At 42.7% G+C, this 14,784-nt stretch overlaps 1 protein-coding gene and 1 long non-coding RNA gene across 3 annotated transcripts in view; both read right to left on the bottom strand.

Annotated features, from left to right (window-relative positions):
- Positions 1 to 2,203: 2,203 nt before the first annotated feature.
- LOC144585990 (uncharacterized) lies at positions 2,204 to 4,076 on the bottom strand. Its single transcript, XR_013540652.1, has 2 exons — positions 3,102 to 4,076; positions 2,204 to 2,957 (listed from the first exon to the last, which is right to left on the bottom strand). It is a non-coding gene; the product is annotated as an uncharacterized LOC144585990 (long non-coding RNA).
- Positions 4,077 to 6,165: 2,089 nt separating this feature from the next.
- PDHX (pyruvate dehydrogenase complex component X) overlaps positions 6,166 to 14,784 on the bottom strand; it is a 76,749-nt gene continuing 68,130 nt past the window's right edge. For both annotated transcript variants that reach the window (XM_020782818.3, XM_020782816.3), the window contains exons 10-11: positions 8,664 to 8,728; positions 6,166 to 7,108 (exon numbers count right to left, since the gene is read on the bottom strand). In XM_020782818.3, the coding sequence (XP_020638477.3) occupies positions 6,844 to 7,108; positions 8,664 to 8,728 (330 nt within the window). In that variant the 3' untranslated portion in view covers positions 6,166 to 6,843. The remainder of the gene's footprint in view (positions 7,109 to 8,663; positions 8,729 to 14,784) is intronic.

The raw sequence follows: 14,784 nt of genomic DNA, 5'->3' as shown, positions 1-14,784 counted from the left end.
ACACCAGCAAATATGGTAGTTATTATCCCATTCAAGAAGCTTGATTTTGTTTCTTACCTGCCAACAGTCAAGCCTGAGAGGGGGCTGCCAAAGGAGCAAATCTATTGCCCAGAATTGGAAACAGTGTTCATGGAATCACAACAAAACCAAACAACTTTTATTTTCCCTTCAGATCAAGACATTAATTTATCCAAATTAGGTGTATGCTGAAGAATGAGGCTGGTCCAAATCAGCACACATCCTGTAAGTATGTGATCTTGCACAGCTGTGCTAATGCAAAAAGGGGAAGGAAAAGGACTGCTTTGATTACCTTTTCTCCCCACTAGACAACGACCTAGCCTACAGGCAAGAAGGTACCAGTGAAAGTTCTGTTTATGTTGTTAATTTACTGATGCATTCTGGGTACCTTGCTACACTCTAATTAAGGATAATTTACTTGCAAGATAAAAAAGGTTGGACAGCTGTAAAAGAAAATAAATAGCATGATGCAAGATGTACAGAGAAACAAGGAGAAAGAGGCATCTGAGAGAGTTTCTTTTTCTTAATTTGTTTCAGAAGCAATCCAACAGTACTTCCAGAGTGGGGGGATCAATTGACAGGTGCCATTGGTACCCAGGGAACCCCTGAAGGTGTTCACAGTCCTCATATTCTTCTAGGAGGACATTTCTATGTCCTTTAGCAAGTGGAAGAAGAGTGTGCCATTCTTGATTAAGATATCAAGCTGCTATCCATGTAACAGATTTTTAAAAGGGCCACTGAACATGAATGTAGGGTAGACAGGAAGAACATGGGATTAGTTCAATATAGGTACTTCAGTTGATTGTTTTTAAAATTCAAAACGAGAAGTTGTCAAATAACTGATTAAAAAACTTAAATATTTCATTAAATTTATGTTTGTGTCACGGAAGAGTTTTTCCTATTTATGTGGGTTTAGAGATCTTTAGGAAGGCTAAGTTTTCACTAAGATGAAAACTAAAATACTGCACAGTACTTTAGGCTTGTATTCATTGCTATCCACTCATAGACCGTGCTTTGATCCAGCAGACATTTCCCCAAAGAGAAAGCAGCAATATTTGCAAATTCCCATTTTCTCCTGTCATTCACTATGTTATATTCTATTTTCTGTGTCCTCAGTTACCATATTGGGGGAGGGGGGACTGTGGAAAGAAATAAGTGAAAACTGCCTTCCTATTTGTTTACTGAAACCTTTATCTGATCAAAGAAAGAGTCATCCATTAATGGTAAGAGAGCATAGAACAAAACCTTGATTACTTTGGGGTGCCTGAAAAAAAAATTAACACAATTTGGAACAGAAGAAAAATAATTGGATCAGCAGAAATGGAATAAAGAACAGGCAAAACAAAGAGAGAGAGATCCTAGATGTTTATGAACTGCAAGGAGACAAAGAGAGACAGTGACTGGAGGAATATTTTTTTTTTCAGTTACTCCCAGACGTCTACCATGCATTAGGTTTTATCAACAATTTATCCCTGCAGCTTCCTTTCATTAGTCACCCCTAGGACAGTTAATAAAAGTATTTCTCTAGCAATTAAAATAATTTGATTAACAATGGTTGACTACATGAAGTTAAAATCTAAATGAGGCTGGAGAAGATTAATCAGAACTGAAGTTGTTATCAGAGGGGTGTTGTGACAGGCAGTACTGGTGTCTACACTCTCTTGGGCTCATCCCATCACAGTCCTCAGAATGCTGAGGGAGGGCATTATGTGTTCCTTGCCTAATTATGTTATAAACCACCCAGAGAGTACCCTAAGCACTATGGGGTGGTATATAAGTCAAACCATAAGCCAACATATAAATAAAGAGGGCAGTGGTTATTAGAGGACAGAGGCAGTTGCTGCTGAGAGGCGGAATGAGGTGTTGAGTGGTGCAGTATAAAGGCAAAAGGAGGAGGTTGAAAGTTCAGGGAAAGTTTAGAAGATGTATAATTATAAGAAAAACTGAATATGTGATAGTCAACAAGTCTAAGCATTGTTTATGCTGTGTTCAGACCTTGAAAATTATCTATGTTTTAATTGCTACCTGAGTCTATTTGGTCAGAAGAGCTATTGCATTCCAGTTACACACCAACAGTATAGAAAATGCATAATGCTATTCTTTGGTGGAGCTCTTATTTCCTTTAGGAGCACTGAGATGGGTCCTGGAGAAGACAGATAAGAGTGCCAGGCAAACAAGAAGGGCTTGGGAGAACACATGGTCACAGATGGGAAGGAAGCTGAAAAATTCAGTCAGCCATATGAAAGGTTATGAGTCTATTACAAAACTATTTGCCTTGGAGATCACAGTATTCTTAAACTTCTGAGGAAACCTCCATTGGTGAAGTTATCACTCCTTTTTTCTTTGGAAGGAGGAGATGATTTAAGAGGACTTTTTACAAGATGGTTTGATCTCATGAGTACTGAGGGGAAAATATGTTGCAGCAACTCTGACACTTCAAAACATAACTGACCTGAAGAACATTAGAAAGATACAATGAAAGCAAGATGGTAGCATACTGGAAACAGGAAAATAGGCACTTTAAGCCACAGATTCATGGTCTACGAATTCCAAAGATCATGGAAGCTGATATAAAACACTCTAAGCAAGAATCCAAATTAAAAAAAATAGCAATGGTAATAACCTGTATGAAAAAAATGTTAATAGCGTTAACTGTTGTAGAAATTACAAACATCTATTCATAATGCAGACTTCTGCAATAATAAGCTAACATGCTGACTTTAAGAAAAGAGAGAGTTCAGGACACCACCATCTTGTGTGATGTTTGTACATTCAGGATGTCATGTTTGATGAAATGTCTCCCTCAGCTTCTGGTTTAAAGGACAAGAAGAGACATAGAATGCTTATTTTAAAGAATGCTGGGAGAAAGAAACTTGCTATTACTGTACTTGGACATCTGAGAAGACAAGTGGATTAGTGCTTTTTCCTGGCTGAATGACCTAAATCAGTGGTTCTTAACCTTTGTTACTCAGATGCTTTTGAACTGCAACTCCCAGAAACCCCAGTCAGCACAGCAGGTGGTGAAGGCTTCTGGGAGTTGCAGTCCAAAACTCCTGAGTAACTCAAGGTTAAGAACCAGTGACCTAAATGACCTGTCATTAACTCAAATATGTTTATCTTTTCCAGATGAGAATCTTCAAAATATACTTCACCAGGCAAATTTATAATCCACTTGGTTACTTGTAGGCAGTAACCAAGGTTTCTCTGCCAAGAAAATCATGAAGAACAACAATTATGCACACAAGAAATAATTGGACTGTGCAGATTGCCCTCTGCTGGTTTAGTTCAACTTTTGCATGCAACATGATCAGAATTAAATTTTGGTCTCTAACACGTTACTTATGGGATGGTGTACAGTTATGCTAAGTGAAAAAAGGCACACAAAAGAGCCATGGAATGGTATGGAAGTAAACTTTGCCAATAAACTGAAACTTAATGCAAACAAGACAGAGGTGCTCCTGGTCAGTTGAAAAGCAGGTCAAGGAATAGGGTTGCAGCCTGTGCCGGATGAGCTTACACTCCCTCTGAAAACACAGGTGCACAGCTTGGGGGTGCTCCTGGATTCATCTATAAGCCTGGATGCCTACGTTTCATCAGTGGTCAGGTTAAAACTAGTGCACCAACTGCGCCGTTTCTTGAGAGGGATGATCTGGCCATGGTGACACATGTCCTAGTTACACCTTGACTGGATTACTGCAACGTGCTCTACATGGGGCTGCCTTTAGGAAATGTTCAGCAATTCCAGAGGGTCCAAAATGCAGCAGCCAGACTGTTGACTGGGACTGGTTACAGAGATCCTGTGACAACCCCCTCCCCCATTACAGCAGCTCCACTGGCTGCTGATCTGTTTCCCAGCACAATTCAAAGTGCTGGTTTTAATCTATAAAGCCTTAAACGGCTTGGGTTCAAGCTATCTAAGACTGCATCTCCCTCTATGAGCTTGCCTGGGCTTTAAGATCATTGGGGAGACCTTTCCTCTCCATCCTGCCACCTTCACACGGACACTTGGTGGGGACATGAGAAAGGGTCTTCTCTGTTGCTGCTCCCAGACTCCATGTCCTTGTTGCAAGTCATGAATCAATTTTAAAAAGCTTATTAAATCATAAACTTGAGGTCTGTTTTACCTTCTTTTGTGGCGGGCCAACACAATGTTGTGTTGGGGGGTGTCACAGGTGCCTCTTCTTCTGGGGATAGGGAGGTAAGATCCTGTGTTTTAAGACAGACAGTCCTTCCCAACTAAACTGCTCTGAGACAAGTGTGCACGCACTCACTCACACACACACACACAGTCTGAAAACGTATTATGGAATATGTAATCCGCTTGGAAAAAGCCAGTTGGGGAAACACAATTTTAAACCAACTAAAAAGGCACTTTTGAAGGCACCAGTAACAATGTGCTACTGGGGTCAATGGTAACAATTCACATACCATCTTTGGTAAATCCTACTTTTTATTTCTTCTAACTGAACTGAAGCTGGGCAGGAATGTTGATTAAATGCAATTGTTAGTATTTTAATTTTTTAGATTACCATTTAATGTGAAGAGAAAGGCCAATTATGCATATACATGCATGGTTATAGCAAAAATGCAGTATAACATCAAACATCTCCTAGAGTTCTGTAGAGAGATTAGACTGAGATTGAGACTGATATTAAAAAATATTGAAAACAGCACTGATCAATTTAAAGCATGAGAAGCCAACCAAACAATCTTGAGCAGGGCTATGGATGAGCCTTCTCTTTCAGTGGGATCAGATGGAATCTTTATGTACCTTGTCCATATGGGAGGTTCACATATGACTGTAGGAACTGGTGTAATTTCTACAGTATCTTTTTTAAACAGACAAAGAAAAGCAGGACTTTCAGTCCTTAAAAGGCATGATGAACGTATCTTAGTTGAGCAGAAATATTGCCAAGCTTGTCAAAAGATATTGTTCCTTGCAGCTATGGACTGATTCCCTTTCTTTTTTAGCATCCTTTTTCAGGCTCTTCGATTAGTGTGACCCTTGTGAAAGCAACTGCATGGGGATGCCAGCAACTAACCCTGGTTGCTAGAATACCAATATAAACATTCTCTGTTGCATCGTGAATGAGAAACATCCTGAAAGGTCAAACTGAGAGGTAAGTTCCATTAGGTTCAGAGGGTTTTTACTCTCTAATAAATTGATATGGGTTCATAGCTTTGGATTTCCCCTACCTGCAGCAGAGACACTGTATACAATATTACTCACTGACAAGTCATGAACACAGAGAAGGGCACAGATGTGTATTCATGACACATATTAAATCATATTTGGGATGTAGGCAATTTCCTACACACCTGCAACTACTATGTCGGAAATATTGTTTTCTGAGTACAAAGACACACTAGCATTTCACTATATTTAAACACTTCAGTATAATCTGTGAAAGAATGATGGATAAGTTATTGCCTAATGTATGTACTATTAGAATTTTGGAAATCCAAAGAATAGTCCTCTTTTCAACAGTTAACATCTGGCAATATCTTTAAATCAAAAGACTATCCTTCTAATTTATATATAAGGCATGGCTTGTACTGCTATGTGCAATTAAATGTAGTCTTAGCTATTCACATCTCAGTTCTTTTTCTAGCTGCTGTGATTTGAATCTGCTCTGCAGACAGAATGGAAAAGGCAATTCAAATAAGGATACTGTACAGGGTTAGAGCCACGTTTAGACATGTGCAACAGGTTTGACAGAAGAGAATTTCCTTGCCATCCTCCACAAGGCAGGCCCTCCAGCCTCCAGGTATCTAGGAACTTGTCGAACAGAGCATGCTGTGGTGCAGAAGTCAATTGCCTCGAAACTGGACAGAGTACAATTCAAAAGGGTAGCACAGAGGAGAACTGGAAGGGCTGCCATGAGGAGGAAATGAAATGAAAGCCAAATTTCATTCCAGTGCACAGTTAGAACCTATATTTAATTGTCTCATTTTGAAAGACACTGGCATCTGTAAAATTCTGCATTCAAAAATTAAGTTACACCTTATAATATAATTTAAATCTTACACATAGAAGATTAGTCTAAATCCCAATAGGATCCAAAGAAATTAAGCTGCTGTCAAAGATGCAGAACAGTAAAGATTATGAAGAAACCATAGGCAGACAAGCTATATATCACAACAGTATTTGAATTTTAAACGTGTTTGTTTTTAATACAATGTATATTTTAAAGCCAATATCCATGAGCATTCAAGTCATTGAGCTGTTATGAAGTAGTTATTTATATGCATTCCCTCAAGTTCCCTCACATCTATTTGTTCTTAATTCTAGCATACGATATACTTTTTCTAACAATTTAACATCATTAAAGCTGTTACATATATGGTATGCAAAAAACCACCATAAAGGATTCATTCTGAACTTCCCAGACTCTCATATTTGACTCCTAGTTTTAGCAATACTCTCTCTTTTAAACAACAGTATCACTGACACAGCCCAACTAAGTAATGACTTCTAAGGCTGGCTAGACATAATATCTTGAGTATTTGTTCTGGGGAGGAAAGGTTTAGCCCTGAAGAAAAGGAGAATTTTGTTCCCGTTTACAGTTCTTTACATCAATATATCCACATCAGATATGACCACACTATATATGACAGCATATTGTGCAAATGTCCTCTTTTACAGATTAAATATGTCTTCAGCATATAAAAACCAGGAGATGTAAACCTCTAGATGTCTTTCAAGTCAATTCAAATAAATAAGCAGTTTAATTGTCTATCTCACACAAGTCTCACTATCTTTTGTGGCTCGTTACCGTAGTTCTGTAGTCCAGTTTCCAAGACAAGGACCAAATCTTGGACATTTTAACCCAATGCAAGACGGGCTGGGTTCTCCAAATTAGCCTTAAGCCTCTCGAGAAATTTTGAAGCAAGTTCATCATCTACCATTCGTCCATCGCTTGACAGAGTAATGGTCATGAGCTGATGTTGCTGAAGTTTCTCATTCCCTTCCTCGTCCACCACAAGTGCCAATTCAGGCCGGCTTCGTCCCACAGCCAAGATGCAGGCTTGGGGAGGATTTATGACAGCAATGAAGCTACTGATGCCAAACATGCCTAGATTTGAAATGCTGTTGCAGGAAGGAGTGAAGAGGACAAAGACATAGAGATGAATATGAACAGGGCACTCTGAAAAGATATATAGAAACTGCTAAGGACTAAAATGGTCTAAAGAGTTAAGCAAAACTGATCAGAAGAAACCTATGGTAACAGAAAGCAATCTTGTTTGCTCTATGGAAGTACAATCCTGAACAGTAAGAATATGTGATAAAGGCAGGAAAATATTTCCTTACTTCCTTTGTAGACTGAAAGTTATATAAAAGGTGTATACAGTATATCAAAGCAGATTAGAATGCTTATTCTACCCACAAACAAATACTGCGGAGATAGAAAAGGTACTGCCACAGGTATGAGAGAGAAACAGGAAGGATTAAGGAAATGATTAATCCCATTCAGTTTAATCGCAAATGTCTCTACAGTATTTCAGTTTTGGCTGGTTACCTTACTTTAACTCTTGCATGTTGTGTCTGAAATGGCATTGTTACAATTGTTTACTGTAAATCTAGAGGGATGTACTGAAAAAAAAACAATCCTACCTGGAAAATAATGCATATTAAAATTAAAATATCAGAGAAGTTCCCAACAGTGAGGAGCAGCCAAAGTTGACAAGAAACAGCCAATGCACTTGTAGTGCAGTAATGTCCCAAATGGAAAGGTGTTTTTCAAGGCTAGTAAGGTTATGCAGACTCCTCTCACAATTTTCATTCCCCCACCCACCCACAAGTTCACACAAACTGGTAGGAAGAGTTGGTGGAAAGCTGCCTTGTTTTCTGAACAACTGTGAATATCATTTGAGGAGCCAAGCTGGAGAAAGCCAAACTCACATCACAGCAGGGAACTTACTAAACAAATGCATAAACAATCAGATGAACTTATTTGTAGGTACATCTGAACATAGACTAAAAATGGAACAAGCTTAGGCAACCCAAATAAAATCCTTTGCTAAAGCGACATGGCTAGATTGCTACTGGTGCTCATGTGAGGTTTGTGTAATTTGCTGTGGCTAATTGCTGTTAAGTGACGAGTTGTGCAATCCAGTGCATGACCAGGCTTGCAAATGAGATGTGCCCCGGCATTTTGTCAACAGCGGCAATTAGCTGCAGCAAATTACACAAACAACAGTGTGTGTGTGTGTGTGTGTGTGTGCGTGCATGTGCGCACACATGTATAGCCTGTGCCCTTTTTTAAGAGCTGGAGTGTGAAATTCAACTGACAGCTGCCTGAGTAGCAACTTTAAAACAACTTCCTGCCCCATCTAAGACAGACCTACCTGGTGAAATTCATCTTGCCAAGAACATTAGCTCTAAGAATTATCGCCTGGCAAATCCCTCCTTGCCATAAGCTTTTGGACTTCTGACACTTGTTTTGAAGAACTAGGATTTGCTCACAAAAGCTTGCGTAGTGTATGATTTTTATTAGTGGCCTATAAAGGTATTGCCTGTTTTTGTATTTGTATTTTGTAATGGCCACACTGCTCATGCCTTTCATTTCAACAGAATTATGGTTACTGTCTTGCAAAACATATCACACTGCTTATTTGTCACAATTAAAATACATTTATAATACCTAAAAGATCCTCCCTGGTATTCTTCTGGTAATAATTTTCCATCTCTTGCTTTCTTTGCTAGTGCCTAAGAAAATAAAAGCCAATAATTAAATCAATTCAGTAAGCACTGCTTTCAGCAATTGAGCAATATTTGTAAATACACACATTCTGCTCATACAGTAGGACCCCCTTATATGTGGGGGATCGTTTCCAAGCCCCCCCACCCCAATGTTGAAAAACAAGCAACACTATTTTAAATAGCAGATGCTACACATAACATGGTCGCTGTCTCCCTCTAGTGGCCAGTTCTGGTAACTTCTTTAGAAATATATATGTGTATGTATACTGGGATTTTTCTTTTAATACTGTATTTTCAGACCATGAATAAGTGAATCAGTGGACACTGATTCCAAAGATAAGGAGGTCCTACTGCTCCAGTATTTCATTTAGAAATTATGTTTAATACAGTACAGTTATCAATGAATTCAGTGACGTTTCAATTTGTAACATCACAGCTAAAAAACCTGTATCTTTTGGGGACAGTCTTCCAATGTGTGAACACAAACGTTGATGTAACAAAGAAATTTTCATGACTATGCTATTAGTTTGCCTCTTAAAGCACCACACGATGTAAAATTACCCTAGTACTTTTGCTGAATATTCAAATCAATATTGCCTTGCCTACTACCTCAAGAAAACAATTACTTTGATATTTTCAGAAATAACTATGATTGGTTATCACTGTAATTTTGTACCCAAGATTTGGAAAAATGTAAATAGCTGCTTATCTTTTATTGACTAAGCATTGCTTAGGCAGGCTATAGAAAAGTACTCTATAGAAAGATTGTGCCATCTTTGGGAACAGCAGATTTCTGGTATGCAGGTTGTGATGTTCAAAGAGGACTCCTTAAGGGCCGTGCACAACAATTTTGTATCCTTAGCTGAATGAAGTAACGCAATACCCTGCTTAACATAGCCCCATTCAGCACTATTTCATTACAATACACTTTTTGCCATTCTCTTTAAGAGTTAGGTGTTCAGTCATTCTTCGGTTGAGACAAATTGCCCTTCTCCCCCCCACCTGCTTACCCCCCTTCCAGCCCCCCTTTCACACACATTCTCCCAGTCAGAAGCACATACACTATCTACAGATACACATATGTGTGCAAGCAGGCAGGCAAAAGCAAAGCACAGCGTGCTGCTTATATACAGCTCCATAGCATTAAAGCACTCTCTGGGCAGTTAACAAGTTAATTATGCTGGCTACACATTCCACCACCACCACCACCCCGCAAGTTGGGTATTCATTTTACCAACCTCAGAAGGATGGAAGGGTGATTCAACCTTGAGCCAGCTACTTAGGATTGAACCCCGGGTCGTGAGCATAATTTTGGCTGCAGTACAGCAGTCTAACCACTGCGCCACGAGGCAAGCAAATGGTCAGTCAGTGGAGAGTTCCTCTGCAGCCTCTCCTCCCTCGCTGTCCCCTCCCCATGCAGTAAAGACTGCAAAGGCACTCAATGCAGGGGGCAACTCCTTTTCTCTCTTTCTCCCTTCTCCGCTAGTGGCATAGGTCTGGAACTGGCTCAAACTTTCATTTGTATTTTCACCACTTCAATGAAGTATAATGTTATTGTTAATTCTTCTAAAAACCTCTGGTGTGTGGGTGTGAGATATTGTGCCTTCTGTATCCATGATTCAAAATGCCAGGAAACGATCTGATGTTGCTGCACAACACTGAGCCCATGCTGCCAGCAAGAAAAAGGATGGCTTTACATAGCAAAGGGCAGCCAAAATATTGACAACTCCAATGGCAGCAGTCAAGATGGTCGCCAGGATAGCCTCTTTTGCTCACTACCATTCACACTTGTGGCAAAGTAGCCCTAACAATTGCTTTGTGTTTGGGAGAGAAAGGGCAGTGTCGCATCCAGATCATGAAAGAAGGTAAGGCAAAAATAGATGTTAAAGATAGTCTGTGACAAGAAGATGAAAACCCTTAAGTTACTGTTACCTCTGGGAGGATGCAAAATAACTTACTTTTTCCTTTCCCTCCCTCTCTCTCTTCCCTTTCATAGCTGGCCTTTAGGACTTAACCACAGAATTCTTCTGAAGTCTGATTTCACAAAGCAAAGACTTCCTTGGTGACCCCTCTCAAGGACTGGTGCCATATATGTTGTGGAAGCACATCAAAAAGGATTCTATAAGCAAATCAAAAGATGGGGGCCTCCAAATAAAAAATATAGCTAAGATACTGGACTTCAGATCAGCACCAACCTTTGTACAGGTGTAGCAGAAAGTCTGCTCTTGCTCTGTGCCAAATTTGGGGATGTTTGGGCAAAGTTCAAGTTGTGATTTTTTAAAAAAGTAACACTGTTTTAGCCCCATAAAGACACAAGCGACTTTCCTCTACAGATGATAGAAAGGAGATGAAAAATGGATGGATGGATCTGAAAGCACACATCCTCATGGATCCACATGATTTTTCAGCAGGATTATCCCAAAACCACTGTCCAATTATAGGTCCCATGTTTACACACTACACAGAAAAGAAAGGTTACTTACCTGTAACGATGGTTCTTCAAGTGGTCATTCTGTGAATTCACACAAAGGGTTAATACCAGCGCCAGCGTTGGGCCTCTCGGAACATTCTCTAGCTGCAAGAGAAAAGTAACAATGTTTAGGACTACCCCTACTGCGCACGCCCAGCCTAACCGTCCCTCAGTTCCATTTGTCCGCCACAGGTACTCGAGTCATAGAGATGCCAGTGACAGACAGACAGAGGGGAGGCCGGGCGGGATTGTGTGAATTCACAGAATGACCACTTGAAGAACCATCGTTACAGGTAAGTAACCTTTCTTTCTTCATCGTGGTCTTCTGTGAATGCACACAAAGGGTGATTAGCACGCTTACTAACCGGATGGTGGGCTGTCACTGAAGAGCCGATGTTAACACTGCCCTCCCGAATCTGGTTTCCTCTCTTGCCCTCATGTCCAATCTGTAGTGGGTTATGAAGGTAGAGGCATTGGACCAGGTAGCGGACCGGCAGATGTCGGGCAGGTCAACGCCACGGAGTAAGGCAGTTGATGAGGCAACAGCCCTGGTGGAGTGGGCTTTAAGTCCTTTTGGAGGATCTCTGTGGTTGAGCTCGTAGGCAAGGGCGATGGTAGATACGAGCCACCTAGAGAGCGTCGACGGCGAAGCCGGACAGCCCTTCTTTGGGCCAAAGTAACAGAGAAACAGTCTGTTGGCCAGTCTAAAGTCCTTGGTCCTGGAGACATAAAAGGCCAAGGATCGTCGAACATCAAGCATGTGGAGCATGCGTTCAGCATCAGTAGTCGGAGACGGAAACAAGGTCGGTAGAATCAGTGGTTGATTTACATGGAAGTCGGAGACCACCTTCGGGAGAAAAGAGATGTCCAGGTAAAGCATAACCTTGTCCTTAAAGAATTGAAGGAAGGGTTGGTCATAACGGAGAGCTGCCAACTCACTAGCTCGGCGAGCAGAAGTGATAGCCACCAGGAATAGCGTTTTTAAAGAAAGCATTTTGAGGTCACAGGTAGCCATAGGTTCAAATGGAGGCCTGGAAAGAGCATGTAGAACCAAGTGAAGGGACCACTGTGGGAGCGGTGGACGAACGGGAGGTCGGAGGTTGGAGAGACCCCTCAAGAACATCCGGACGGTAGGGTGAGAGAAAAACCGGGAAGAAGGAGAAGCCCTGGGTTGGAAGAAAACAACCGCCGCAAGGTACACCTTGATAGTAGATATAGACAGGTGGAAATCAAACAGGTAACGGAGATACTGTAGAAGCGTGGAAAGAGATACAGGGGAGGGAACAAGCTCCCTCTGCTGGGTGAATTTCAAAAAACTTTTCCACTTGTAGGTATACAAGCGAGACGTGGAGGGCTTGACGGCGTTAGTCAAGACCTCTTGGATTTCGGGACGATCCTCCACGCCGTCAGATGGAGCGTGTCGAGGTCGGGGTGAAGGACTTTGCCTGCTTCCTGGGTCAGCAGGTCCGGCCACAGCGGAAGGGTCATGGAGTCCACAGCCATGCTGACTAGAGTGGGGAACCACACTTGGCGAGGCCAAAAGGGTGCAATGAAAATGGCCGGAGTCATCGAACGTTGGAGCTTGATTAGGGACCTCTGTATCAACGGAATCGGTGGAAATATGTACAAGAGACCCTGGTTCCATGGAATCATGAATGCGTCGCCGAGAGAATGCAGGCCGAGACCGGCTCGAGACGCGTACCTGAGGCATTTTGCATTGTGAGGGGATGCAAACATGTCCAGCACTGGAGACCCCCACCGGTTGCAAAGGTCGTGAAAAACCAGGGGGTTCAGTTCCCATTCGTGTGTCTGATGTTGAAGCCTGCTCAGAGTGTCCGCAATGGCGTTGTCCTCTGTGGCTACATGGATGGCTACCGGGTAGATATGATGACGGTAGCACCACTCCCAGAGGAGGATGGAGAGATACAGGAGTGAGTGAGAGCGAGTTCCTCCCTGCTTGTTGACATAGTGCATTGTGGTAGTGTTGTCCGTCACTAGCTGAACTCCGCGGCCCTGTAGCAGAGGGAGGAAGGACCTGAAGGCTTTGATAACTGCAAGGAGCTCCAGGTGATTGATGTGGAGCATGGTTTCCTGTGGGGTCCAGAGGGCATGAATGGTGTGATGACCGCAATGCGCCCCCCAGCCGGATGGACTGGCGTCCGTTGTGACCTGAACGGAGAGACGGAGTGGACGAAAAGGCCGGCCAACCGTGAGGTGGGGTGTGTACGTCCACCACTGGAGCTGCCTGGCGAGCTCCGGGGTGACCCGGAGACGCTTCCTCTGGCTGTCCGTCATAGGGTCGAAAAGAGTGAGGAACCAAGACTGGAGCGAGCGTAGCTTGAGGTGAGCGTGAGCGAGCGCCGGTGTTGTAGAGGACATCAGGCCGAGGAGGTGTTGGGCATGATGGGCTGTTACTCGAGCACGAGGGCGAAATTTCCTGATGGCTCGCCGAATCTTGTGCATCCTCTCTGGGGGAAGAAACGCCCGACCCTTCACAGCGTCCAAGCAAACCCCTATGTATTGTACTGTTTTGGAGGGAACGAGCTGAGACTTCTGTTTGTTGACAGTGAGACCGAGATTGGAGAGGAGATACAGGATGAATTTTGTGTCTTTCAGGGATTGTCTTCGTGAGGTGGAGACTACGAGCCAATCGTCCAGGTAAGGATAAACGTGGATGCCCCGGAGACGAAGGTAAGCTGCCACTGGGGCCATGACCTTGGTAAAGGTCCGAGGAGCTGTGGACAGGCCGAACGGCAGGGCCTGGAATTCGTAGATTGTGCCCTGAAAGATGAACCGGAGAAACTTGCGGTGGTTGGGGTGGATAGTGACGTGGAAGTATGCGTCCTTTAGATCTATAAGGACGAACCAGTTGTTTTTCTTCAGCAGGTGCATGATGGACTCTAGGGTGAGCATCCGAAATCGTCTGGGTCGCAGGTAAGTGTTTAGAAGTCTTAGATCGAGGATGGGCCTTATGCCTCCTCCTCTTTTTGAGACAGCAAAGTAGCGGGAGTAAAAACCGCGGTGTATGTCGCGGGGTGGTACTGTATAGATGGCATCTTTTTCCAAGAGAGATGATATTTCTTCCTCTAGCGAGGGATCGAAGGGAGAATGATTTATGAAACCTAGCGGAGGAGATCTTATAAACTCCAGCTGGTAACCGTGCTGAATAATTTTTAGAGCCCAAGTGTCGTTTGTGATGGTAGACCAGTTGTGAAGAAACGGTTGAAGACGGGTGGCAGGTGGCGAGTGGGTAAAAATGGGGGGCCGAAAGTCAAAGATACTGTTTTTGTTTTCTTCCAGGTGGCTTAAAGGATTGGCGGCGATGAGACGGACGAGGCCGGTATCCCTGATAGCCCTGGAGAGAAGAAGAGGACTGGCCAGAGCGTTGTTGAGGTGGGTGCTTGTAAGGACGGTACTGTTGAGAAGGTTGATATTGACCATAAGATTTGCGCCATGGGGGCCTTCGCTGCCTAGACTGAGTTTGGACAGAGTAGGATTTGGCAGTCCTCTTGGCCTTGTGAAGGTCCTCTAAATGGGAGTCGGTCTTTTCGTTGAACAGCCCGGTAGCGTCAAAGGCGAGGCTCTCAACCTT

Source organism: Pogona vitticeps, chromosome 1 (assembly GCF_051106095.1).
Source record: "Pogona vitticeps strain Pit_001003342236 chromosome 1, PviZW2.1, whole genome shotgun sequence".
In the NCBI taxonomy this organism is placed as follows: domain Eukaryota; kingdom Metazoa; phylum Chordata; class Lepidosauria; order Squamata; family Agamidae; genus Pogona; species Pogona vitticeps.
This window is presented reverse-complemented; position numbering and strand designations above follow the sequence as displayed.